This window comes from Podarcis pityusensis (genome assembly GCF_964106645.2).
Source record: "Podarcis pityusensis genome assembly, chromosome: 11".
In the NCBI taxonomy this organism is placed as follows: domain Eukaryota; kingdom Metazoa; phylum Chordata; class Lepidosauria; order Squamata; family Lacertidae; genus Podarcis; species Podarcis pityusensis.
The window spans coordinates 14,985,846-15,013,030 of record NC_138036.1 but is presented as its reverse complement, the minus strand read 5'-3'; the positions used below and the strand labels follow the sequence as shown (position 1 = coordinate 15,013,030).

At 42.6% G+C, this 27,185-nt stretch overlaps 1 protein-coding gene and 1 long non-coding RNA gene across 12 annotated transcripts in view; one reads left to right on the top strand and one right to left on the bottom strand.

Annotated features, from left to right (window-relative positions):
• The window catches only part of LOC308458782, a 39,964-nt gene extending 27,957 nt beyond the window's left edge, over positions 1 to 12,007 (top strand). Inside the window, exons 3-4 of the long non-coding RNA XR_013977651.1 lie at positions 6,656 to 6,796; positions 8,103 to 12,007. This is a non-coding gene — a long non-coding RNA (uncharacterized lncRNA). The remainder of the gene's footprint in view (positions 1 to 6,655; positions 6,797 to 8,102) is intronic.
• Positions 12,008 to 14,183: 2,176 nt separating this feature from the next.
• The window catches only part of NEDD4L (NEDD4 like E3 ubiquitin protein ligase), a 255,186-nt gene continuing 242,184 nt past the window's right edge, over positions 14,184 to 27,185 (bottom strand). For all 11 annotated transcript variants that reach the window (XM_080973417.1, XM_080973418.1, XM_080973419.1 and 8 more), the window contains 8 exons: positions 26,221 to 26,316; positions 19,323 to 19,396; positions 18,195 to 18,255; positions 17,287 to 17,346; positions 16,764 to 16,871; positions 16,454 to 16,550; positions 15,992 to 16,064; positions 14,184 to 14,645 (listed from right to left, as the gene is read on the bottom strand). In XM_080973417.1, the coding sequence (XP_080829543.1) occupies positions 14,543 to 14,645; positions 15,992 to 16,064; positions 16,454 to 16,550; positions 16,764 to 16,871; positions 17,287 to 17,346; positions 18,195 to 18,255; positions 19,323 to 19,396; positions 26,221 to 26,316 (672 nt within the window). In that variant the 3' untranslated portion in view covers positions 14,184 to 14,542. The remainder of the gene's footprint in view (positions 14,646 to 15,991; positions 16,065 to 16,453; positions 16,551 to 16,763; positions 16,872 to 17,286; positions 17,347 to 18,194; positions 18,256 to 19,322; positions 19,397 to 26,220; positions 26,317 to 27,185) is intronic.

Sequence of the window (27,185 nt, the reverse complement as noted above, 5' to 3'; positions counted from 1 at the left end):
CTTGATTTGAGTGGTTTGAATCTACCCCATCACTTATCTCAGTTTTTCTGACATGGATGCCTGAAGCCTACTCCTGACTGCTGTAGGCAATAGATTGGATGCTCAAGGGCTAGTTTCTTTCTTTTGTTACCCTGCATAGCAAATATTGTCTAGATAATAAATCATTAATCATCATTATTTACACTGAGATATCTGTGGACGTGGCATTTTGCGAAGAACAGGCCTGATAGGTCCCTGACTCTAGCATCTTACAATCTGAAAAGAAATACAGGGAAAGGGAGGAGACAGGGGGAGGAGTATGTTGTTATTTCAAATTACATGCACTTTGGCTCAGTGACAACATTGGGCATTAGGACTAGGTGTTGTTCCAAAGGATTCTAGGGAAAGATGGGCTTTGATGAGGAAGGGAGAGAGGCAAATATAAGGACACAAGAAGAGCCTTGATAGATAGATGCTGGTTCAGCATCTTGTTATCACCATGGCCAAGCAAAGCAGGTGTGCTGATGGGGAGGACCTCAGTATGATGATAATAATAATAATAATAATAATAATAATAATAATAATAGATTTATTATTTATACCCCGCCTATCTGGCTGGGCTTCCCCAGCCACGCTGGGCGGCTTTCAACAAAATATTAAAATACAGTAATGCATCAAACATTAAAAGCTTCCCTAAACAGCTTCCCTAAACAGGGCTGCCTTTAGATGTCTTCTAAAAGTCTGGTAGTTGTTGTTCTCTTTGACATCTGGTGGGAGGGCATTCCACAGGGCGGGTGCCACTACTGAGAAGGCCCTTTGCCTGGTTCCCTGTAACTTGGCTTCTTGCAGTGAGGGGGAACAGCACTAGACCCACTTGTGATTCCCAACAACTGTCACTGTCAATATATGGTAGCCAATGTGGTGCCCTCCAGATGTTGTTGGACTACACATCCCATCATCCCTGACCATGCTAGCTGAGGCTGATGGGAGTCCAACAATATCTGGAGGGCACTGCGTTGGCTATAACACATGGATGGGGAACCTGCACCCCTCCAGATGTCTGGGAACTCCATCTCCCACCATCCCTGATGATGGATCATGCTGGCTGGGGTTGATGAGACCTGGAATGGTGCTCTATTGTGAACCATCAATTTCTAAGGCAGTGGTGCCCACTGCCGGCTGTGGGCAATGGACATAACAATACAATACAGTCAGGCTAGCTACCAGCCACACAGAAGCTGAAGAGAAGCTGTACCAACATCTGTCCCTCCAGGCAAGCATCAGAGTTCACACAGAAATTCCAGCCAGGCAAAAACACTTAAGGAGGCTGAGGAACAGGACCATTGAAGGCTGCATCCTGGGAAGAGTGGGTCTGGCCTGTAACAGTCCCAAGGGCCAGATGGAAAGCCTTCAAGGGCCACCTTTTGACTCTGGGTTTGAGGATCTCCACCAACAGGGTTTCTTAGCGCTTTCTGTTTTTATTTCTGTAGACCAAAATGTCTGTCCTTTTGTATATCTGCCTAATCGTGTATATTTTCACTGTGCCTTTTGCTTTTAAAGGGTTGGGGCTTCCGTAACTTCAAAGTTGTGATTTCCTTGAGGGCATGGCATGGGTGATGGATTGTAGGGACATCAAGGAGAAGGGCTGACATTTTTCAAAGTTACATGTCCGTGGCTCAGCCACAACTAATATTTGCTAGCCATTGATCCGGCTTCCCTTGGTGTTATTCTTTAACTTCAGTGTGAGGTTCAAAGTTCTGTCATTTGTTTAAAAGCTGATTTCATTGCTAGGGCATGTCCTCCAGCTAATCTAACAAGTGATAGAGGGCCGGAGGGGGAAATAGAAGAGGGGGGGGACTGACCAGGTGGAAATTTCTGATGCTTGCAGGCAGAAGAAAAATGCACGCTTAAGTGTCAACATGTGGCCGTGCCATGTAGGAAATAGTCCAGCATTATTAAAGATAAGAATACTGACTATAAGGATCTTAAAAGCACAAACTATAAGGATTACGTTTCACACACTGCAAACATGGCAGCAAACCTAGTTTGTCTCAGATTCTACCCTTGCCAGTGAGATGCAGCAAACCATAGTGGACAACAGGTGTGTTTGCAAATACATATTTCTGGCAGTGCTACTGGACACACTGAGGGAGACACTTGATTTCTTTACAGTGTACCTCTCAGAAAGCAGTGTGTGAAATATCTCTCAGTGGCTGCATGCTGATTTCAGTGTTCAAGGGAGCCCTTTTTGCCAAACATTGCCTGGGTCCTGGGCCCACCCTGGAATCAGTTACCAGCTGAAATGCGGCCTAGTGTCTTGATATTTAGACAGCTACCAAATGTATTTTTGTTCAAGAGCAATTTCCCTGGTGTGACCCAGTCATTTTAAGGAATATTGACTAGAAATTGTTGTTAGGAGAGCAGGCAGCTTGGATGACTTGAATTGAAAGTTCAAAGGCTTTATTCATGCAGGAGCAGATTTTTATTTGCAGGAACTGTTTATAGGATGAGTAGAGGAGAGAAATAACAGGCATCTTCTCTCATCATGTTAGGTGAGACAAAACAAAATGGCTCAGCTTTTAGGGATGAACTTAGACAGAGGGGCTACAAGCAAAGTGTTGGCTAGATTGCTAGACAAAGAGTGGGCTTGTGTGGTTTAAAGTAACACATGCAATAGCTAAAGGCTCAAAAGAAGGAAATGTATTTGCTTTTCTCCAACATTTGTTTTATTGTTTTTAGTTGATCTGAGACTGTAGTTTTTGTATTTTATATTATTTTATTGTAAACCACTTTAGTAGCTTAGGGCTGTGAAGTAATTTGCAAGTCAATGTATTCTCCCATTGTAGACGTGCTTGTTTACCAATATCTGCAGATCAATACATCCTGCTTATACTGCCTCTTGCACAGGTATGTCTTGCATCAACCAGGACTCAGGTCTTTTCCTCCATGGCACCCAGGCTTTGGGATAACTTATCAGGAGGTTAGGCAGGGACCATCTTGATCATCAATCTGACATGTTTTGAAGATCTACTTGTTCATGCAAACACTTACCGATTTGTATTGTTACTAATAATCATTGTTAGTAATTAATCTTATTGACCTGGTTTTTTCTACGGTGGATTTGTATTGTTGCAAATGGTTTTTTAAAATGCCTTATAATATGGAGTATTAATGTATTTTTCAATATATAATTTTTCCTTTGCATACTGCCCTAGGGTTTCTTTTAATGGAGAGTGGTGTATAGATGCTTTTAATAAAAGCAGCCACCACCATCATAATGTGTCCTTTTCATTTATTTATTTATTCAATAGGTATGGAGCCATTTTCAAAACATCCAGTTCCTAGTACATCTTAGGCACTTCCAGATATTAAATAATATTGATTTTTAATATATTAACTGGACCCATTCATTTTAATACAAGCAGCACTGTGAATGCTCTCTGAAGGATATAAGCCAGTTCTAAATGGATTTTCTTATTATATTTTATTTGATCATTAGTATAATGACCTATTCAGTTAAATAATAAAATTTGATATACCTCAATTAACCACCCATCTTTTAAGCAATTAACTTGATTAAATATTGGAAACCCTCAACAAAATTGCACTTTTGGAGGCTCTGGAGGAGGGGGTGGGGAAAGAGGACAAGAGAGTTTCCTAAATTTGAAGCCACCATTTTCTGGCTGCTGATAACACACGCTTAAACTGTTTTCATCAAATTTGCCAAAGGGAGGATCAGGACTAGGTTCTGGGAGGATCCCACACCTAAGATTTTTTGTTGTGGTCAGTAATTAGCTGGGGGCAATTTTTATTTTGTGATAAAATATTTGGTTAGTCACTCCAATGAATATGAATACGGATTGGTTAACTGGATTTCCTGGATCAAGGACAACATACTCAGAGTAGACCCATTGAAAAGTCCGTTGATTTCAGGGGGTTTACTTATTTACACTATCACTTTAAACCATGGGTAGGCAAACTAAGGTTTGGGGGCCCACCCTGGAATCAGTTACCAGCTGAAATGCGGCCTAGTGTCTTGATATTTAGACAGTTACCAAATGTATTTTTGTTCAAGAGCGATTTCCCTGGTGTGACCCAGTCATTTTAAGGAATATTGACTAGAAATTGTTGTTAGGAGAGCAGGCAGCTTGGATGACTTGAATCAAAAGTTCAAAGGCTTTATTCCTGCAGGAGCAGATTTTTATTTGCAGGAACTGTTTATAGGATGAGTAGAGGAGAGAAATAACAGGCTCATCATGTTAGGTGAGACAAAACAAAATGGCTCAGCTATTATGGATGAACCTAGACAGAGGGGTTACAAGCAAAGTGTTGGCTTGATTGCTAGATTTATTTATTTTTCTAATTGGATACACTGGAATGACGGTTTATTTGCCAGATAAAGCAAAAGTAAAGTCTACATTATGTGTGAATTGTGTTTGGTGTGAGTCCTTTCTGTGTTGCTATTAGAAATGCACTGTTTCTGAATATGCACTGTTTGGAAATGCACACTTGAATATAGTCATAGATCAAGCAGGACTATGTTGATTGATCACCTTACATTTAAGATTTTCTCTGTTGATATTCCTGCTGATTTTGTGTGATTTTTCTTAAATTTGTAAATAGTACGTTTTAAAAAGAGTAATGTTTGAAATACAAATATTAAACTTTCAAGGAAACAAGCCATATAATTTAAAGTACAATATGTGTCTATTTTCATAACTTCTTATTAATTTTTTCTTCTCCATCAGATGAACAATAGCCAGTAATTCCCTTCATAAATCTTAAGAAAATAAAATGGAAAAGGAACATAATCTTTAATCAAATCAGCATTTATGTTTGTATATCTAATGGAAGTATGTTTTCAAAGATATTCCAAATTAGAACACTGGATTATATTCAACTAAGGCCTCCTCAGAGCAGACCATTGAAATGTGTGAACCTAAGATGATCATGTCCATTAGCTTCAATGTGTTATTTACTTCGTTGGCATCCATCTGTCTTGGGAAACAATAGACTACTACTCTATAACAAAGTTTTTAGGATAGCTCACTTATACATTTGCTGTTTTGCTTATTTTTTCAACGCACAAATCTATAAGCTCATTAATGGCAGATGAGCTCATTATCCTCCCTGTCCAGAAGTAGTTAAGCAATCTAATGGGTTTGGAAACACAGCAAATTTCTTCTGGAATGTTTGAAAGCTTTTACCATTCGGAAGTTGTCTTCATTCAGGCTGAAAGATAGTTTCAGAACTCAACAGTGTCCTCTTTGAAAGATTTACTGTGAATTCCAAGAATCCTGATTTCAGCAAATCAGAAGTTAAAGTGAAGGGGAAAAATTGCTCTTGTTCCCCTTGAACGTCAATCCTGGTGCAGAATTCAGAGGCACCAGTTTGAAGATACAACGCCAAACCCGGCCCAACTGCACTTGGCTGCCAGTCAGTTTCCTGGCCCAGTTCAAAGTGTTGGTTTTGATCTAGAAAGCCTTCAAAGGCTCAGGATCACAATACCTTCTCAAGGATTGCCTCTCCCCATATGAACTGACCCGGACCCTGAAATCATCCTCTGAGGCCCTTCTTAGTGTCGACCCTCCACAAAATGTCTGCAGGGTGGCAACACAAGAATAGAACTTTCCTGCAGCGGCTTCCAACTTCCAACATATTTTTAGGTGCCAGGCAAAAATGCTCTTCTCCCAGGCCTTTGGCTGATTAAACTATCTATGGCCTTTTAAACTGTGGGTGGGTGGGATTATTGTTTGGTTTGTTACTATGTTAGGTATTTTTGTGTTTTCATATTGTAAACTGCCCCGTGAACCTCGGGTGAAGGCGGTGTAGAAATTTTTAATAATAATACCATTAAGCTGGTTTACCAAAATTAAAGAAACACACCTTTCACTGAATGTGCACAGATATTGCCGGTTGTTTGTTCTTATAAAATAGGAGATATTACAACCAAGTTTATTCCCCCACCCCCGTGACAGTGCCTCTGCTGGTCCTTATTGCTCCAGCAAATGTGGTTTAAGAAGATGAGATGTTCATTCCCTTTATATCTACCGGCAACTTCCTCATGGTTTTGTTATCAGGTTTATTTCCTCTTGCTCTCCCTGTGGGAGTTTACTGGCTTGAATTTGGGCCTTATGCCCATCCAACATACAGTGTGGCACTAAAATGGTTCACCTCCAGTTTCATATCCAGGTGTGTTATCCTCTTAATGTCTCACTAGACTCTTAACATCAGTCTTGAAATACCTACATTGGCTCCCAGTACGTTTCCGAGCACAATTCAAAGTGTTGGTGCTGACCTTTAAAGTCCTAAACGGCTTCAGCCCAGTATACCTGAAGGAACGTCTCCACCTCCATCGTTCAGCCCGGACACTGAGGTCAAGCACCGAGGGCCTTCTGGCGGTTCCCTCCCTGCGAGAAGCCAAGTTACAGGAAACCAGGCAGAGGGCCTTCTCGGTAGTGGCACCTGTGGAATGCCATCTCATCAGATGTCAAGGAAATAAACAACTATCTGACTTTTGTAAGACCTCTGAAGGCAGCAGCCCTGTTTAGGGAAGTTTTTAATGACTGGTGTTTTAATGTATTTTTAATCTTTTGTTGGAAGCTGCCCAGATGGGCAGGGTATAAATAATAATAATAATAATAATAATAATAATAATTATCCATATGTTTTACAGCTGGAGACTGAATGTTGCAGCCGAAGAAGGCGCCTGAAACCTCTTTTGAGTGTGCCTGCAAATATTGTTACACATCACTCCAACCCTCTGAAAATGAGAGACACCAGGTGTTCCAGTGCTTATCTAAGACTTGGAAGGAAGGTCAGTGGAAACTGTTGTGTCTTTAGGATATGTGGGTTTGTTTGTGCATATATACAACCTGAACATAAGATGGAGGGCCTCACAGCATCAAGGCCCCAACAGATCTTGCTCCTATGTTAGTCACAGCTTTAGAGCCAGCACACAGCAAGGCATCTTTCTCCCCTCAGATCTTGCAGCATCTCTCTGCTTCCAGCTCACTCACACCCGGCAACTGTACATTCCAGCCCCCCTTGGTTACCCTTTTTGGTTGAGTCTCCCTTGGGTGCAGCTAGTAGCAACCCAGCTCATCCATTTGAAATGAAGCAGAGCACCCTAAGTGCTACTTGGGGGTAGTTTTGAATCCCTCGGGTGAGAAACCAAGGCAGTGAATGGTATTTATACGAGGCACCTCGTTTATCTAATAGTTTTCTGTTCTGTCCTTTTGTTTTAGGGGGGTGAAAACATGATGTGTTACTGCCTGGCAGTTAGGAAGTTGGGAAAAGGTGGTTTCTGTTCCTCCTGCCCCCATGTGAACCCCTGCTATTGGGCGTATATTGTATGCCACCCCCCACCTCCAGAATGAGAGGGACTGCTTGGCATCAATGCTTTATTTAGAGGGTGGGGTATATTGCTTTGTATGTCAGTATTTGTCTAGGTCTCATGAGTGGGCTGTTGAGGATGCAATGCAGAATTATCGGAACTGCGTGCTAGAGGAGTAAAGTTTGAGTACATTGTAGGGTTTCTGTGTTTGGTTGTTGTGCATGCGCTAATTATGTGTGGAATGCAATTTTAGCTGCCGTTTAAGCTCTGCTTGGGATGCGGGTGGTGCTGTGGGTTAAACCATAGAGCCTAGGACTTGCCAATCAGAAGGTCGGCGGTTCGAATCCCCGCGACGGGGTGAGCTCCCGTTGCTCGGTCCCTGCTCCTGCCAACCTAGCAGTTCAAAAGTACGTCAAAGTGCAAGTAAATAAATAGGTCCCACTCCGGCGGGAAGGTAAACGGCATTTCTGTGCGCTGCTCTGGTTCACCAGAAGCGGCTTAGTCATACTGGCCACATGACCCGGAAGCTGTACGCCGGCTCCTCAGCCAATAAAGCAAGATGAGCGCCGCAACCCCAGAGTCGTCCACAACTGGACCTAATGGTCAGGGGTCCCTTTACCTTTAAGCTGTGCTTATGGTTGACAATGGGGTTGGGAATTTAATTGGATTGGGTTGTTTAATTATGTCATTGGGCATATGGTGGGTCAAAAAGAGTTTTTTCTTTTCTTTTGCTCAGTTGCGAATTGCAGTATTTTAAAACAAGAGTTTTCATTGTATTTTATGGTAGGTACCTCGGTTTCCGAACATTATCCTTTCTGGATGACCTTTCAAGTTCTGAAATGTTCGAAAACTGAAAACTCAGAATGGAAATTCCAATATGGAAGCCGTGTTTCCGGTTTGACTTTCGAGGCATGTTCGGAAACCGAAGCATTTACTTCCAGGTTTACAGTGTTCAAGTTCTGAAACGTTCATCAACGGAGATGTTCGAAAAACGAGATACCACTGTAGCTGATTTTCGGGTGTTTCATTCTGATGTTGACGAAGGGCGCCTATCTAGTTAGGGGTGTTTTATAATGTGGATTCTCGCCCCCTTAGCATTTTTGCATTTGATCTTTGTTTATGATACATTGTGAACTACTTTGAGCGATCCCTGCACCCTGCTTAAATAAAATAAATAATATATTTGGTTGGGGAATAATCCAGATTTTAGAAATACAACTAGGTTTGTACACTTCATTTGTAGTGCAACATCTTTCATCCAGTGTTCTCCCTCAGAATTTCAGAGAAGCAAACTTGTTCCGTTTTTTTTTTAAAAAAAGCTTTAATTTTACATCTGCATTTGAGCATTCAAACCACCACAATCCTGGTTTGTTTTCATATTACTCACAGAAAACTAAAGTAGTAACAGAGGTGGGTAGGCTGTACTACTCATCTCTCCACCAACGTGTAAGTTCTTCCACAGGTGGAATGCTAACAAACAGTGACTTTTGAGATAGAATTCCTGCAGTCATGCTCACTCGCCACAGTGCAAAGGGCAACAAACAAAACCAACAGGTCATTTAGGTTGGTTTGCTATATTGGGATGAGGTGAGGAATGGGCTCTGACAAGGAGGCATGTGATTAGCCTTCACAGCAACGTCCTCTACTGATTCAAATACATGAAGCTCAAAAACATAAAGGGGGGGGGGGGGGGAGACTTCAGGAACAGTACTGGCTGCAAGATAAATAAGCGAGAAGGAAGGATTGCTTCCCATCTGGGATTATGGCAGCACCTGGCGGCCTACAGCTGTGCCTGCCTCCTTTATTTTTAGGCTTCCTATGCCAGGAAGCCGAATCTACCCACTCTTTTAATTTCCCACAATGCACTTCTTCTAAGGTGTTTTGTTTTGTAGGACCCATCTCTCCTGCTCAGTCTATACTGTTCAACTTTGGTTGGGATGGTTTTGCTTTTTATAACTGCATGTTGCACTGTTGCAACCTGTCCTGAAACCTTATGGTTGAAGGGCAAGTAAGGAATATGAAGAACGTTGTTGTGTGTCATTTGTGGGAAATTAAAATGGCAGCTCAATGCAGCTTCCCTGTGCTGCCCAAAGCAGGGCCACTGGGGCCAGGTAAGCCCGCGGGGGCCCACTTACCAAGAAAAGGGGGCCCTGCCCCCAAGGACAATTTGCCCAGGACTCTCCAGTGCTGGATCTGGCCCAGCTCCTCCTAGTCCTCAGCTTGCTCTCCATATTGGCTCCTCTTTCCAATGCTACTTTTCTCTTAATGTGCTGCTCCAAAACACCAGAAGCTCCAGTTTATATGGGAAGGAGGCCACAGGTGTGCTATGCATTTACCTTCACCATGCTGCTATGAGTCTAGGGTCACAAGCAGATGATTATTCATAGCCAATACCACATTCTGGGATTGGTGTGGAAGCAATCTCATGTTATCTTAGTGCATCTGCTCACCTTTGCTTGCTATCTGAGCTGTTAACTAGTGTTTCCAGGGACTGAAGCTGAGGCCAAGCAGGTAACTATCAGGAAGGCAGAAAGCTGCATAATTCCACCAATAGGGATGAAATCTAGAAGCAGGTGGATTTTGACTTGTTTGGAAAACTGGCTTCACATTTCTTTCTGGATTTGGTCAGGCAAAAGTGACAATGGAACTAATCTGAAAACATTTCAAAACACCCATTTTAATCAGAAGGTGCACCTTGGCAGTTGCTGCTACAGTTCCCAGGCATATCTATATATGCTCAAGTTTCAGACTCCGTTCATGCCGCAGAATAAAAATAAAATAAAATCCACATCTGTAAGTTTTCTTCCACTGAAGGCTTATAATGCAGACCGACAAGCAAAAATGGCAGAAATGGGCTGCTGTGAAACAAGTGACTAAAAAGCACAACAAAAGGTTTGGGAAGCACAAAAGAGCAAACATAATGGAAGGTCACAGAGGAACAGTCTATAGCAAGATCAGAACACCTGTCTTTATGGCAGTGCATCCTAACACTTTGCTCTGTTTGTACTCTCTCCAAACCACACCATAAGATCCAGGGTCATTTCACAAAAGTAGCTGGCTAGGAACACCTCAGGCTTCTGGGATCTACTTCTTAATTTTTTAAACCACCAATTAGAGGCACGTGTAGAATAATGGGGGCGAGTGTACAGCAGAGTCAATTACGTACTGCGCTGCGTGACTCATCCACTGTATTTACAAATACAAGCCTACACCCGAGTCGGTGTTTCTAACACAAAACTCAAAGGAGCTGGTACAGCTCCCAAAGGCAACCAATTAATACTCGTATTTTACAGGCGAGGAGCACTGTGGCTAAGAAATTAATGAATTAGCAATTTGGAAGAGATTTAATTTCCAAAGTGGCTTGCCATTATTAAACTTACAGGAATGGAAAAATAACACCACCACCTTCACTTGATCTCCTGGAAGGTTACTCTGCAAATTTATGCCAGAAGACCCAGGTGTAGGGTACCGGGTGATATTGGGGGGCAATGACTTAGCCCACTTGACAATTTGATTGTGTAACTGTATAATCCTTTGTTAGGGAATAGAACGGGAAGGATGCTAGCAAACTCCTGTTTGTTGATATAATTCCGCAATCAAACACAGCTACTCCCCTCCCTCCTGATCATAACCGTGCTAGATAGTTGCTATTTTCCTATGTGCCAAAATGTTCCTTCTGTGTAGGGGTGATCTGCCCCCTCTCCCTTTTTAAGCGCTTGATTTGAAAATATGTCATAGTTTAATTTTAAATAGTTCCTTTGACTTTATAAGCTATTTGTGAGGTTTGCTTCCTCCCTTCACCACCCTGCTCTTTTCTGTCAACTGGAAGCAACATCCCTCAACCATCATGTGATCAAGTGAGTGAGACGCCACATTGCTACAGGGCCAAACTAGGGGGCAAGGGCAGTGGGCCCAACTTATCAAAGTTGGGTCCATGGAGATGGGGAAAATTGAAAGGAACTGAGGTGCCGATAACCTACCTGACAAGAGACAGTCATTACACGATGGGTAGGCTTGCCTCTATGTCAAAGGAATAATAAACTCAGGCTAAATGTGGCCCACTGGGCTTCTCTGTCCTGGGACTCTCCACAGTGTTTTGAGAGCTGATAGGAAGGTTCTGGGCCTCTGCAGGTCAGGAAAAGGCTGGGGGCTTGAAATGCAGTTGACTTTCATTCACAGAAAGTAACACGGCGTGGTCTCCCTGGCTGGACTCCTTCAGCTTCAGATGTTGCTGCAAACTGAGCTCCCCTCTAGCTTCTCACTCTGGAGCCTTCCCAAACAGACAGTGTCTACAACGTAGGGGATGAGCTCCTCTTCTGGGCTTGCCTAGTCCATAGCTCAGCAACATGTAGGACTCTCCCAGAGCGGGGCCTGAGAGGAGGAGAGCCAGCAGGACTGAGACTGTCCTGTAAGGGCCACCTTCTTTTGACCTTGCTTGATGACTCCAACCTCCTGCTTCCGCCACCTCTCAGCTCATCCTTTCCCCAGCCTCTTCCCTATTGGCCCACCACCAGGACTCAGGGTCTAAGTCCTCGTCTTCCCTGTCCTCCTCCCACCACTCCTCATCCAGCCAGTCCCTGACACACAGGCTACATGTCCTTGCTAGGCTACCATCACACACACACTTGTCTGGATGGGTGGAGAGAAGTGAGTATGGCTGGCTTTGTACAGTATGGTTACTGTACAAAGAAAGCAACCACTTCCATTTTCCCACCACCAATGACACGTGGCTCTTGTGAGAGTTGCCCGCTAGGTAATATGGCCCCTAAGACTTTAAAATGTTCCCTACTTTGATCCAAATATAAAGATTGGCAGTCATTAGTTATTAGCAGCCCGGCCAAGACAACAATTATACTTTACATTCTGTAAATCTGGTTTCCAATTCATGTTTATGTCCTGAATTTCAAAATTGTGGTCTCCTTATGTTTTAGCCCCCAAACAGAGCAAAGAACTGCTTAAATTTACCGTTATTGTTTATTATTGAAGTTTGCTACATGGTATCCAGAACTAAAGCTCAGATTTTTATGGGTTATATTCAATGTTAGCCATACTCAACAGTGATAAAAGTAATAATGGGCATGACTAACTTTGAACACATTCATTTCAAAGGGTCTGCTCTTGAGTAGAATTCAGTTTGACCCCCCCAAACACTGATTTTGCACATGGCTGGAAATTTAGTACAAAGCTAAATTAAAGGCGAGGACCCAAAAACAAAATTGAAAAAGAAAAATAGTTGAAAATGGAAAAAAATAAAATATTTTCTCTCTTTCTGGTGACATTGTCTTCCAGGAGTTGAAGGGGCAGAATGCATGAGGAAAATGCCAATTAGCTTTACACTCTTCTGAGTTAGAAGCGGGTTATGATCTAAGCTGGGTTTCACCAGAAACAAATTACCCATTTTCTTGTTTTAAGAAAAGGATACAGATGGAGTAGATAAAACAGAGGGGAGAGAAGAGGCAGGAAGACAGGACAGATGAACAGAAAAACAAGAGTGCTGTCATCTTTTATAGTTGCATCAGATATCAGTTTAAGATCACCTCACCTGTGGAAATGTCCTAGTATCTCAGTTCATCGCATGCTTACTCAGAAGCGAATCCCACTTTGTTCAGTAGGACTTCCTCCCTTAGCTGGATAGCAGCTCATTTGCCAGTTTTGACTTGGGTGGGCTGACTAAAACCAGCCAATGTGATTTATCCGATTAGTTCTGCTGCCGTTCCCTTTTAAGTGGACCACAGGTACCATACCTGCTCTTTCCCCCTTTAATCTAGTACATAACAGTTACAAGTCAAGCATTATCATTTAATCATGCAACATGTCATAGATTACAAAACTGACTAGATAACTGTATATATTAAATAAATCTTGGTCAAGGGGAAGAAACAAAAACAAAAAAACCTGAACACCCAGCCCCTCAAAATACAATTAGTGTCTGCAGATTCAGCTTTGTAGGTTTTGTTTCACTTTGTCAGCTTCATCCAAATTCGCAACTGAAAATTATTGCACCAAAAAGACAGGGGGTCAGTGAGAAGGTATATCGTCACATTAATATTTATGATTTCATTAAAAAAAAAAGATAGGGAGAAAGAAATGAGCTCCAATGTGATACAATAAAGTGCTTCTAGAATTGGTGCAGTTAAAAATAAAGGGGGAAAAATATATGTCCTCATTTAGAGACCATTAGCAAATGTATAGAGACAGGAGTTTGTGTGGATCTGGTCTTCACAGCCTTTGTCCAAATCAAGCCGTTGCCAGGATTAGTTCAGAATGCCTCCATTGCAAAGAGTAGAGAATTAAACAGTCACTGTACAAAGGTAAGCAGCAGGATTAAGCATAACCCCCCCAAGACAATAATGCCATCTCCATCACCAAAAGAGCTATATAATACATATCAATATTATTAAAGAATAATGAAACAATTTCCTTATTGAATGAGAGATTTGGCATGCTGTGTTACGATCCTCTTGTAAATATTCTGTTGATTTGTATAAAGTACTTTACATCCGAATCACTGTTTTTCTCTCCGTTGTCTGTGAAAGCTCAATGCGTGTAATTAAAAGGCATTAGGTATAATACTTCCAATTTGCAGAAAATTCCTTATAAAAACATTGCTCCTAGGATTCCAAAAGAGGGGGGACACGAGGCTGAACAACAAAAATAACGGGGGATAGAGGTACTTTTGAAACTAAAATGCCACAGGCATCAAGTCTATAGACAAATTATGAGGAAAAGAAGTAAGCTCATTGTTTTTCCAGTATATGCTTCTTTTTGTTTAATTGTATTGAAATAAAATTTGAAAATGTCTTAAATCATTTTTAGAAAGTAAACATGAGCTGTAATACTCTACCTGTAAAAGGATTAATTCCATTCATTGTCATTAGAAAGTATGTAAAACGTTTATTAAGGGCTTTTGCCTAGAGGCACAACATAAATAGAACAAGTCTTGCTGAAATGTAGTCAAGAGTACACATCCACCAGTTGGTAACTTGCCATGGAAATTTCAGAAATACTATCCACAGGTGAGAGAAAGTTACTTCCAATTTAGACGTCTGCACTGTACAAGAGTTTGCTCCATGAACCAACCACCGTGCAACTTGTTCTGCCTCTGGGTCTTGTGAATGTCTTGTCAGGCAAATCGAAAAGAGCACACTGAACTTGCTCCGTGAACAGAATCTTTTGTTTCAAAAATAATAACAACAATAGTAGTAATAATAAGGAACAGGCGCCGTCTTAATCCACCCCTTCGAATCCTTGAGCGTTTTCAACAGCCATAAGAAGCTTTTCTCGTAATTCTTCAAAAGAGTCGTACGGAGGTAAGTCAAGGCGATTAAAGCTGAAATGGGAAGAGGGGAGAGAAGGTGTCATTATATTGTCCTGTTAATTTCAAATCTGTATGCATTTTTCAGGTGGCAACACTAAGGAAAAGGACCTGTGGCAACAAATAGCACTTTCATTGTTGCTTTTTAAAGGATGCCTTGGGATTCTTGGGATTCTTAACTCCAACAACATATTTGAAATTCCTTGTTATTCTTCTTTCTGAACTACCGTATTTTTTGCTCTATAGGACGCCGGACCATAGGACGCACCTTGTTTTAGAGGAGGAGAACAAGAAAAAAAAAATCTCCCCCTCTCTGCTCAGCGTCCCTTCTGCAAAGCGGCAGGAGAAACGGAGCCCCTTCCATTTCTCCTGCTGCTTCGCTGAAGGGGCGCTGCGCAAAGAGGGGGATGTTTTTTTTTTCTTCTTCTCCCCCTCTAAAACAAGGTGCATTCTGTGCGTTCAAGGTGCGTTCACCCAAAGCCTCCGGAGCGCGGTGGCAGTTCCCGCTGGGCTCCGGAGGCTTTGGGTTCCTTTCGACCTGCTCTTTGGGGCTGGCGGGGGGGTGCGCTGCTTTCCCCCAACACCAGCCTCAAAGACCAGGTCGGGGAGCAGCGCGAAGGTGGCACACCGCCTTCCCGCTGCCCCCTGAGCTTGTGGGGCTGGCGGTGGGGGGAAGCACTGCTTTCCCCCACCGCCAGCCTCAGCGTGAGTTCCCGCTGTGCTCCGCAGGTTTTGGGTTCCTTTTGCTGAAGCCGGGAGAGCAAGACTCTCCTGGCTTCAGCGAAAGGAACCTGAAGCCTCCGGGATGCAGCGGGAACTCGCGCTGCACTCTGAAGGTTTCAGGCGGCTATCCCTGAAGCCTGGAGAGCGAGAGGGGTCGGTGTGCACTGACCCCTCTCGCTATCCAGGCTTCAGCGAAGGCAACGCGAAGCCTCCGGAGCACGGAGGGAGCACTCCCTCTGCGCTTCGGAGGCTACACGTTGCTATCGCTGAAGCCAAGGAGCCTGCATTCGCTCCATAGGACGCACACACATTTCCCCTTCATTTTTGGTGGGGAAAAAGTGCGTCCTAGAGCGAAAAATACGGTAAATGAATATTTGCAAGTCAAAGTCCAAGCCACATCTCTCACAGATGGCAGTTTGGCTTAGGTTCCTTTCTGAACACCCCAAGGAATCAGCTCAGATGAAGCCAGGGTTGTATGGTAATATCAATCATATTTGCTTTTTGCACTCATTAATATAATAATTAATGTGCAAGCCTAATGTAAGAAAAATAATCCCAACCTCACACACAGCTAAAAGTAGCTAGTATGTCAAATTTCATCACTGTAAATGACTTAATGCCCCTTGTTTGTGACTTACCATGTATGAGCTCTGGGTAACTTCTCAGGGCTTCCCCATTGCTCTATTGTAAACAGCTGAGGACCATTTGAACCTGGATCAAGGGTAAAAAAAGCACATGAATGTGAAAGAGTGTCTTTGCAAGATGCTCCTTGCAAATGTTGCAACCTTTTATGGTCTACACACCAGTGACTTTAGGAAGGTGTGCACTCTTGCTGGGCAGGGTTACAGGTTTTTCCCTGACTGCAATATGTGTGTGTGTGTGTGTGTGTGTGTGTGTGTGTGTGTGTCACACAAAGTGGCAAAATGCTCATCCTGTTGTGACCCCAGTGACAAGCAACAACCTAGACTCTGGCAAAAAAGAGGTGCCGACAAGCTTAGAAAGGTCAGTGGAAGCATAAACTTGGCTGTTCAGGGTTTGCATTAGCTTTTGACAAGATGTTCTGCAAAGATAGCAATCAGGATGCACTTGGTTTAACTCACCGTAAAGTTCAGCAAATCCATTCATAGGCACTCTTGACGTCCCAGTTACAAATTGCAATAGCCGGATACGTTTCTCAGCGTCCATCAGCAGAACAGCCTATAAAACAAGACAGTTGTGGAAACTTACGGGGGCACAGCCAAAAAAACCCAGTGTTGCCACTGATAGTGCAATCTGAGAAACGGGCAGAGAGGTCTTTCCACGAACTGTCACGCACATTTTAAGAAGTGACCAGAGGTCAACAGTTGGTTAGAGGACAGAATCAAAGTTAAGAAAGAAGGCAACAGTTTATACTGAGAATTACAGTGTTACCTTCCAGTACCACTGAATGACAGGATGGTTTGGACAATATCCGTTCTTGTAGATGGTGTGCTGTCTCCAGTCATTGACATCAACATCGCCAAGGCCACACATTAGCAACTGTGGAGGAACGAATGAAGTTTTTGAGAGATGGGTATCAGCTGCTACACTGCAAGTATTTGCCATAGGTTTAACACGCTTATCAAGATACATGCAGAAGATCACCCTTCTGCCATAGTTCTTGCAGAATTTCTATCAGCAAGATACATATGGAGTTTATACTCATCAAATACTATTGCCTTGATTCTTACAAAGCCTGGAAAATTAACTTACACTGATGTGTAGCTGGACTGAAGCCTCTGAAAACACACCCATGCATTATCAAGATTTCCCCCCACAAATTCTTAATAATAAATACAAGGGCTTGCTGATGGATCCTTGCAGGGTTCCTGTCCACATTTATTTATTATTTGCACCAAATAAAAATAATATAGCTAGCTTTCTGATGCCGTTGTAAGAATGAAAGGCAACTAACCTCCAGCTCATTTTCATCAAAAATCTTAATCAGGTCAGTAGGCAGGAGCTCTGTGAAACCCTGAAAAGCACAAATACATACCGAATGAATAACAAGGTTCCTCCATTAAACAAGGCAGAGTCTCAGGTTCATGAGAAAACAATTCATTCAAGACGAAAGCTACAGCAAACAGCTTTTAAGTTAGAAACTTTGTGTTTCCTCTAAGACCTAAGCAGCTTACTTATTTCTTAGTATAAAAGCAGTGGTGGGTACCTTTTTTCTGCCCAAGGGGCAGATTCGCTTCTGGGCAACCCTCCTTTTCTGGGGGTTACATGTCTGAAGTGTGGGGGGCAGAGATAAAAGTGGATAGTGCAATGAATGCAAATTTTACTTTTGGTAAAGTAAAACAAAACAAAACAAAAGAAGGAAATAGGGAAAACAGACATTATCGTTCTGATGTGACAAAAATATATTGAATGGCTACACAACTCTTTGCCAGGTTGTGTTTATACGTCTGTAGAAATCACTAGAATATAGTTTTCATATATGCTAAAAATCATTGGGCATTTTCTTATAAAGATATTTAATTTGCAAGTAGGCTTCTTGCAAGATACACTTGTAGTTTGTTTTCTGTTGCATCCTCGCCTTTGTATCAGTATATGTGCAAATATATATATAAATATATTATTTGTATTTTCGTGGTCCATTCTGTTAGAATAACACACCTTTTGGGGAGTAATGTGACGTGGTCTCTTAAACCTGACATTGCTTAGGGCCTCAGCATGTCTTAATCGGGCCATGATTGCTTTCTGTGTTGTATCTCTGGCATAGTTTGCTGCTTATCTGAAGGCTACCAAAGTCTGGCTGCCCTGCTCCAATAAATGCAGACCACACAACAAAACAGAAGGAGGTTTACTGAAGGAACTTACCTCCAGAAATGCATTCATTTGCTTCTGAACCCGGTTGACAAACCTCCACTGGATGACTAAGCTGCAGTACACAAAGAGGGAGGGGAAAAAATAGCACTTTCATTAGGAGGAATAAGAGAGATCGTTTAAATATCTTAACTACCCTAATGCTTTTCTGCCTTCCCATTTACGGCTCCAGTAATCTTTCATCAAACTAAGAAAAAATGTAAACAGAACAAATGAGGCAAACACAATCCTTCCCATTTCAGCTGCAGCCCTGATATCATTTGCTGAGCTCATGAATATGTGTGTCTCTTCATTAATTTCTCAGATTTCCTTTGGGAAACCAATGAGATGGTGGAGGAGGAAAATTACTGATGAGCATAAAAGAGTAATTCAAAGGAAACTCTGTTTCACTTTACAGCCTGACATTTAAATAGCTTTGCGCGCACATGCTTCAAAGTGCTTCAGATATGCCCTTTCCATATTAAGAGGTATGCCATGCAGAGATGGCATGAAGTTAATCTTGCGGTTCCTATGGAGATTGTAGTCTGTTTTACCATTATTTGGCTGAAAGAAGATTAATCTCTCCATCAAGAAAAACCCATTGGGAATTTGGTGCCTCCCTTCATTTAACATGTCTGTATTTCAGAGGAAGGACCAAACAAGATGTTATGCAGAGTTCCGGGTCATTCTTTTCCATTTTGGAAGGCTTCAGTCTGGAGTGCGGCTAGCTGTCCGCTACTCCACAAAAAAGCTGATTTTCCCGTAACAACGTTTCTTCTGCTCCTCCGTACATCTCCCATTGGTTGCTTTTTATTTAAAAATAAAATAAAAGCCAAGGCCTTCTTGGTAGTGGCGCCCGCCCTATGGAACGCCCTCCCATCAGATGTCAAGGAAAGAAGCAGCTTTCTTATCTTAAAAAGACATCTGAGGGCAGCCCTGTTTAGGGAAGTTTTTAATATTTAATGCTGTATTGTTTTTAACACTTGATTGGGAGCAGCCCAGAGTGGCTGGGGAAACTCAGCCAGATGGGTGGGGTATAAATTATTATTATATTATTATTATCTTTGAAGTCCAGTTTGAATAGCTAAACTGCTACGGCTGTTAAACACCACATTGAGTACATAGACACACACACACACATACTCAATGTATTCCCTTTTGTTTTCATTTGTGACCGTGATTTCTGATCCATTCGGCTTCAAGTCAACTTGATATGTCTGTAAACAAAACAAAACAAAAAATGCATTAGCTATAAGGAGATGTGTGTAGAAAAGTATTGCTACAGCTTTCAGGCACAAATTTATTACATTTTAATGAACAAGCTCTCTGAATTTATAATGTCTATGGAGGGTTGTGTTTTGCTGGTCAAAATGTTTTATGCTTAAGGATGACCTCGAGGAGGACAAATGGATGTGAAGTAATGGATAAATCAGAATTCAGCACCACGATTTCGTTAGCAAATTCAAGGGAAGGCAGATTGGTGTGTCATCTGCTCAGTTATAAAGAATTTGATAGTGTTCAGCAGGGACTTAGAAGGCAGCTTTAGGGATGCCTCTTCATGTGCTGTTTGGCATCTCTTCAGAAGACTCGACACAGCTGCTCTCTAATAGTCCCAGGATAAAAAGCATCAACGGTACCCATGGAATTGGCTCTTGCAGAACGGCTCGAGCATCCCATAAATAAATAAATCCCCATTTAGTGATCGCGAGGCCTCCTGCTGTCAAAGGCTCCTAAATACAAGCCAGGTCCATATCTATTTATTCCCACCAATATACACCTGGCAGCCTTGCAGAGTAACGAACGTTACGGAGGAAAAGACAGATTCTCCGTTCAAGAAGTTTACGTAATATAATGCAGGGAGTGGGAGATCCATTTCACACATAACATTTTAGATATATCACACAGATAGTCAACGGCGTGTCCTCTAGATTGTTGGACTACAGCTTGGTCCATTGGTACAACATGACCAATGGTGATCAGCTGGGACTGATGGGAATCTAATAACACCTTGGAGGGCACCATGTTATCTACCTCTGCTTGAAGGCATGCATATGGGAAAATGTGTTTACAAACATATGAATAAGACCGGTGAATGTTTGCCAGGCAGCTGAGATGGACTGCAGCTCACATGTTGGAATATGCATCGGATGGCAAACCTGAGTTTGCCACTAACATAGGGATAGGGGAACCTCAGGCCTAGTGGACAAATACAGCCCCCCCCCTTTCAGTCTGGGGCTTGAGACTCTCCCCATGCTATATCCATTACTAGCTCTCCTCGAGTGCTTCTACTAGGGCTGGGTGATATATCAATATATCATCCAAAACCGGTTTGAAGTCCATATTGTGATGTTGGTTTCATAATTTTTGACCTGGCAATATATTGCAAAGCATGATGTGTGTGTGTGCATGTGTGCGCTATGCAAAAATCACAATGTGGGGGAAACTGTGAGGCCAGCCAATGCCTCTACGCGGCTCCATCCTCATTCCCGACATTGTGATATATCCGTATACAGCAATGTTTAGCTGGTGATATATTGCGATATTGAAAACTAGATATTGCCCAGCCCTAGATTCTACCTAGTTGGAATGTGCCCTTCCAACTGTGAAAATTCCTCTTGGTTTCCTGCATATAAGATGGTGATATGTGTTGCTTGCTTGCTTGTGGATAAAGAAGCCTTTTGACTTTTGCACGGCTGAGATATAGCCTATTGGACAAAGGTTAAGAGTTGCATCTGTTCCTCCTGACCTTGGCCTCCAGGTCACCCTCAGAAGGGTGGTCCTCAGTCTGAAAAATGTCCCCTATGTAATGCCCCTTTCATTACATATTTCTACGTGCCAAGCAAAAACATTTCTCTTTAACCAGGCCTTTAGCCGATTAACATTCTGTGTTCTTTTAAATGTGGGTGTGGTTTGTTCTTGTTTTCATTTTTATTACATATTTTGTGTTCTCATTTTGTATTTTTATGTTGTGAACCACCTTGCGATCATCAGATAAATAAATACATGCAATGCATGAAATGAGCCTTAAGGATGTTTCCAAGATGAAATATATACTTCATACTTAATGATTTGGAGTAATTTTTATGGAGGAATGTGCTTGGCACTCTTTACCAGCAACATCTAATTTTTTTTGAAAAAAAATCCATATTCCTTTTAAAGGGAAAACCCATTAATCAAATTAGTTGTTGCTCATATATCTTTCCCGCAAGGCTAGTGTTGATTTTCCTTTTGGATATGCATTGCTTCAGCATAAGAATTCCAAAGTAGAATTGGAGAAAAGAAAACATTAAACTAGAGAAGTTCTTGCAATATTTACATTATATGACACACAAAGAAGTGATCTAAAGCAGATAACCTAGTTATTCTGAGCTGCAGAATCCTGAATCCGGAAAATCCCACAATGATTTGCAATTCCTGGATGGCCTGATACAAATTCAGACCGGCATTTAGACTAGATCAAGTGTGATAAAAGTGAAGGGAGAAACAGATGAGCCTCCTTTCATCTATAGCGGAAGCAAAGCACTCATGTCCTCCTAAAAACTTGGGATATATTCATGAAGCGTGCTCTATGATGAATCATAATCTGATGTTGGTAATGGCCAGGAGAAGGAATACCCCTCCCTCTCATGAAACATTGGGTAAATTGTGTTTTCTTCACATTAACAGTTGGGAATTTTTATGTCATGCTCATATAAATGTTGTGATACATATGTCCTACATATGTAGGAAACGATGGTCACTTCTGGGACCCATTGGTGGCACTCTATAAACTTTTCCAAAACTGGCTAATCTATAGTTGTGTTTGGATGCCAGAATCCTAGTACAGGTAACTCACATCTTATGTTTATTTTGCTTACACAATTGTAGTTTTTTTTTGGGGGGGGGAGAAATAAATAAACAAATGGAGGAAACAAATGGAGGAGAGTGGAGGAAACCCACTCTCAATTTATTTATTGCCCGCCTCACCTGTGGAAAGCTACAATCCGAGGGCTTACCCAGTTTTGGGATAACATTTGCTTTTATTTATTATTTAGTTGTGACATTGACAACTTACATTTCCTCCAAGTAGCTCAAAGTGGAGTAAAACCCTCTGGGTTTTATCGTCACAAAAAACCCTATGAGGTCTGTTAGGCTGAGAGAAAATGATTGGTGCATGGAAGAGTGGGGATTCGAACCCGTGTCTCCTAAGTCTCAATCCAACACTCTGGTTGTGACACCACACTGGTGTCAAGCCTGCAGTACTATAACCTCTTTAAATGAATGGAGATTGCAGGGCAGCAATGTTTGGAGTTTAAACACTTGCTGGAAATCTGATAAAAAAAATTTAGCAACACCCCACCCCCCCAAACAAAAAAAGAGGTGCTCTCTCGCACACCCAAATGCACGGTCAAAATGGATAGAACAGAATGTCAAATGCATTAGAATGAAGAAGAACACATGGATTGGTTTCTAAAAGAAATAATAACCCCCCCAAATATATTTGGGTACTGCCTGTATGAACACTTGCTACCAGAACATTGTCTGCGAAGAGGAGGAACACCACATGGCAAAAAGCTTAGAATAAAGCTGAGCACCAATGCCACGCACTGCTCCTAACTCATTCATTATTATTACCCCCTCCCCCAACGCAAGAGCCACTTTAAAAACATGAAAGACAAACGATGTGCAAAAATTTACAGATAATTAAAGAGGAAGCAGCAGACTGAAAGAAAGCAAAGCCTAATGGGGCAAATGCTTAGCAATAATTAGCCTGGAGAAACCACATGCAAGAATCAAAGCCCCAGAACTGTTATCTGGAGGAGAGAGAGCAGCAAAGACAGAACAAATGAAACCTTTGAAAGAGCATTTCTTTAAGCAGAAAGGGAAAAGGACGATGACACATAGGAGAGCCAAGGACAGATTCCAATTATCTTGTGTCTCCGTCCATCTTCCCAGGGCAATGGAAAAGAAAGAAAGGAGGGTAATGCTAGAGAGTATCGTATTTTTCCGTCTATAAGACACCCCCGTGTATAAGACACCCCCTAATTTTTGACATTTTTTTAAGGGGAAAAACCTATACACAGAAAAATACGGTAATTAGGAAGAAGGTGTGGCAAGCAACTGCTCAGGTAGCAGCAAACCATCTTTAAGGCCACGTTTGAGGGTACATTTCACTAGGTCTCCTATAATGCACCTGCCCGAGACATGCGGGCGATTGCAATTCACAACCTATTTACTTCAAATTAGTTCTGCATTAAAGCCAGCTGAATTTTTCTGGAGTGAATGAGTTGTAGACTATTCAACTCATTGTATAGCCATTGTACTGTGTACACCGCCACAACTATCGCACCCGACAACACAGTTCTAATTTTGCAAAACCTTTAGAAGTTGTTATGACTTTTGTCTCCTAAATTGCACATCGCTTCTCTCAACAAGAATCCCTTTGTGCGAAGCTCTCAGCTCCCCGGTGGTAAGAAAGTAAAATGAGAAACTGTTGAAGCCGAAGCAAAAAGCAAGCAAACACAGACTTCAAATGCACTATGTTATGTTATGGTTGTCTGAATCATGATGGGGGAAAACTCAGATTTAAATATTCAGAATTGCTGTTTTAACTTTTAAAACACTGAAAGTCAAATATAAAATAATAGATTTCCATTATCAAGAACCTGGTGAACTGAACAAACCAGGAATCAGGGCTCCTAAACCTCTCTTGACACAAGACAGCAAAATATGTCGCTTCTGCCATAAGAACACATGAACATCCCCAGCTGGATCAGGCCATGACTCAACTAGTTCTACTGCTTCTGTTCTCACAGTGGCCAACCAGAAGCTCGTGAGACACCATTAAGTCGTTCTCGCTATCACTATCTCACATCATTTCTATATATCATTCCCACACTGGCAACAGGGGCCTCCAACAATACTTGGGACTGGCTGGATTTCTGCTGAAGTCTACTCCATCCAAAAGCAACATTTTTTTGAGATTGCTGTGCTTAGTTCTTGGAACCCTTTGAAAAAAATCTGATGCTATCTTGAAGGAACTAGAAGACATTCTGTCAGGGAACTGCCATCGGAAGGAAGGGAGGTGGAAGGGCTCACACAGGTTGGGAGAGACTCAGCAGCTGAAGAGGGAACCAGTAGGGGGAGAAGAGCTGAGCTGAGGGAAAGTGAGCAGGAGGGATGGCTCCGAGACACTTCCAGCGAAAACAGTGGGGAGGTTTCAGGACCTCCTGTAGGGACACCCACTCCTCGCCGGAAACTGTCACGCAGAGTCCAGAAGACGTGTTTCCGTTAAGGAGCTTTTATGTTGGAAGCGATTCCGAAAGCAACCACTGTCGGAATCTGCAAGCGACTGACAGAGCCATGTTTAAGGGGCTCCGTTACAGACAGAGGTTTGCAAACTTGACCAAACTCTGAGGGACTTGGATTTTACGCACAAGCAGCTCATCGTCCCATCACACATTCGTTATTTGGAAAATGCAGTGTCAAAGCAAGGCAAAAGTAATAATATAATAATAATGATAATAATAATAATAATAATAATAATAATAATAATAATAAATTTTATTTATATCCCGCCCTCCCCAGCCGAAGCCGGGCTCAGGGCGGCTAACAACAATAAAACAGTACAAAAGTACAGCATAAACAACAGTCTAAAATCATTCGTTATAAAATTAATTAATTCAAGCCACTGGCAACCATTGGGCCAGAGCTTCGCGAAGATTGCCGAGGGAGGGAGTCAGGCTGTGCCCTGGCCAAAGGCCTGGTGGAACAGCTCTGTCTTGCAGGCCCTGCGGAAAGATGTCAAGTCCCGCAGGGCCCTGGTCTCTTGTGACAGAGTGTTCCACCAGATCGGAGCCACAGCCGAAAAAGCCCTGGCTCTAGTTGAGGCCAGCCTAACTTCTCTGGGGCCTGGGACCTTCAAGATGTTTTTATTCGAAGACCGTAAGTTTCTCTGTGGGGCATACCAGGAGAGGCGGTCCCGTAGGTACGAGGGTCCTAGGCCGTATAGGGCTTTAAAGGTTAAAACCAGCACCTTAAACCTGATCCTGTACTCCACCGGGAGCCAGTGCAGCTGGTATAGCACCGGGTGAATGTGATCTCGCAGCGAAGACCTCGTAAGGAGTCTCGCTGCAGCATTCTGCACCCGCTGGAGTTTCTGGGTCAGTCTCAGGGGCAGCCCCACGTAGAGCGAGTTACAATAATCCAGTCTGGAGGTGACCGTCGCATGGATCACAGTGACTAGGTCAGGGCGAGAGAGGTAAGGAGCCAACTGCTTAGCTTGGCGGAGATGGAAAAATGCCGCCTTTGTTATAGCTGCAATCTGCGCCTCCATGGAAAGGGAGGTGTCGAAGATTACACCCAAACTCTTAACGGACGGTGCTGGCACTAATTGCGCCCCCGCAAGAGATGGGAGTTGCCCCCCCAATCCCATATCGCCCCGTCCCAGCCACAGGACCTCTGTCTTCGAAGGATTTAGCTTCAACCGGCTCCCACGAAACCATCCAGCCACAGCTTCCAAACATCTAGTCAGTGTGTCTGGGGCCGAGTCAGGATGGCCATCCATCAACAGATAGAGTTGGGTGTCATCGGCATACTGATGGCAACCCAGCCCAAAACTCCGAACAACCATTCGACTTGCTACACACCCATTGTTCATTCTGGTCTTCTACAAAAGGCCTTCATTGGAAAATCTGGAAGATGCTTTGCCATTCTCAGATGCCAAGATTAAAGCATTTTCTCTCGGTTGCAATCCTAACATCTTTCCCCAATAAGGACTGCACATTGTCTCATTTGGGAGCCCATCAACAGTCTTAACCAACTGCAACGGTGGTCACTGAGGAATTGTTAAGTATCTTCTGGCTAGCAGTTTTAAAATCTTCTCTCGAAAATTGCTACTGATATTATCAGCCTCGAGTTTACACATTAGGCCATTGTCACACATCTGGGTGGCCATCCCTGGGGTGAGGTATGCTCTTCAATGGCTTATGTGATGCTGAATACATACCACAGGCCAACATCTCAAAGAACAAATGCAGTAATTGGAACAACTCTCACATACCTGCCCAAAGTTTTCTTCATCTATGCAAAACATGAGATCCAGCTCTGTGGGGTCGTTTTCCAGGATCCATTTCAAGGAGTTGTAATATTCACTGTCCTATAAGTAATGGTAGCGGTTCCCATTAATCATTTCCCCAGCAAAAGACTTTACAGCAATTAGTGGGTAAGAAAAATAACAAAATAAATAACTGCGGTTTCTGGAAATGTCTCACAACAAGTGAAAATATGAGTGCTGCGAATCACTGCTGGGCTTTTATTATGGCAACTAAAACTCCTAACAGACAGGATTGATAATCTGAAGCTTCCAGCATGTCTCAAGCTAGCGCAGAAACAGCTTTTTGACCCTATTAAGTTATTCTGATACCTTGTTTTTAAAATGTGTGTTTATTCTGCCTTGGTTTGCCATTATTCACATTGCTGTTTTTAATTTACAGTTGGCGTGGCCAGCAAAGGGTTTATAGTATGGAGGGATCCAGTGGTGTCCTGTGTGTTGATAGAGAGCTCTTTGATCCAGCAGGGGTTTCCATCAGAGAACAGGGGGAGAGGCACTTTTTGCTGGATTTTGCTTCATGCAGTCGCCCGTCTCCCCCTTTTCCACCTCCAGTGGGTTAAAGGACCCTTTGGAACAGGAGAGGAAAGTGCCAGAAGGAGGGGGAAATAGGCAAAAATCACCTCTCGCGCTGTTCCACTGATGAAAGCCTTTGCTGGATCAAAGAGCCTCCTTTCAATGCAAGGAACACAATTCAGTACAAACCTATATGAGGTAACACGACAAGAATAAAAATACTGGCATACACCACTCACTGTTTTGTTTTTGTTCTTTTGTCCTGATCCATTAATATCTGAATCAGGGGCCTTTCTGCTCTGTGCGTGCATTCTTTGGGGTTGTTGGCTGGTAATTCGGAACTACAGCTTCCCATGTTGTTTTTGCTGTGTTCGCAGCAACAAAATGACCTCCCCGGGGTG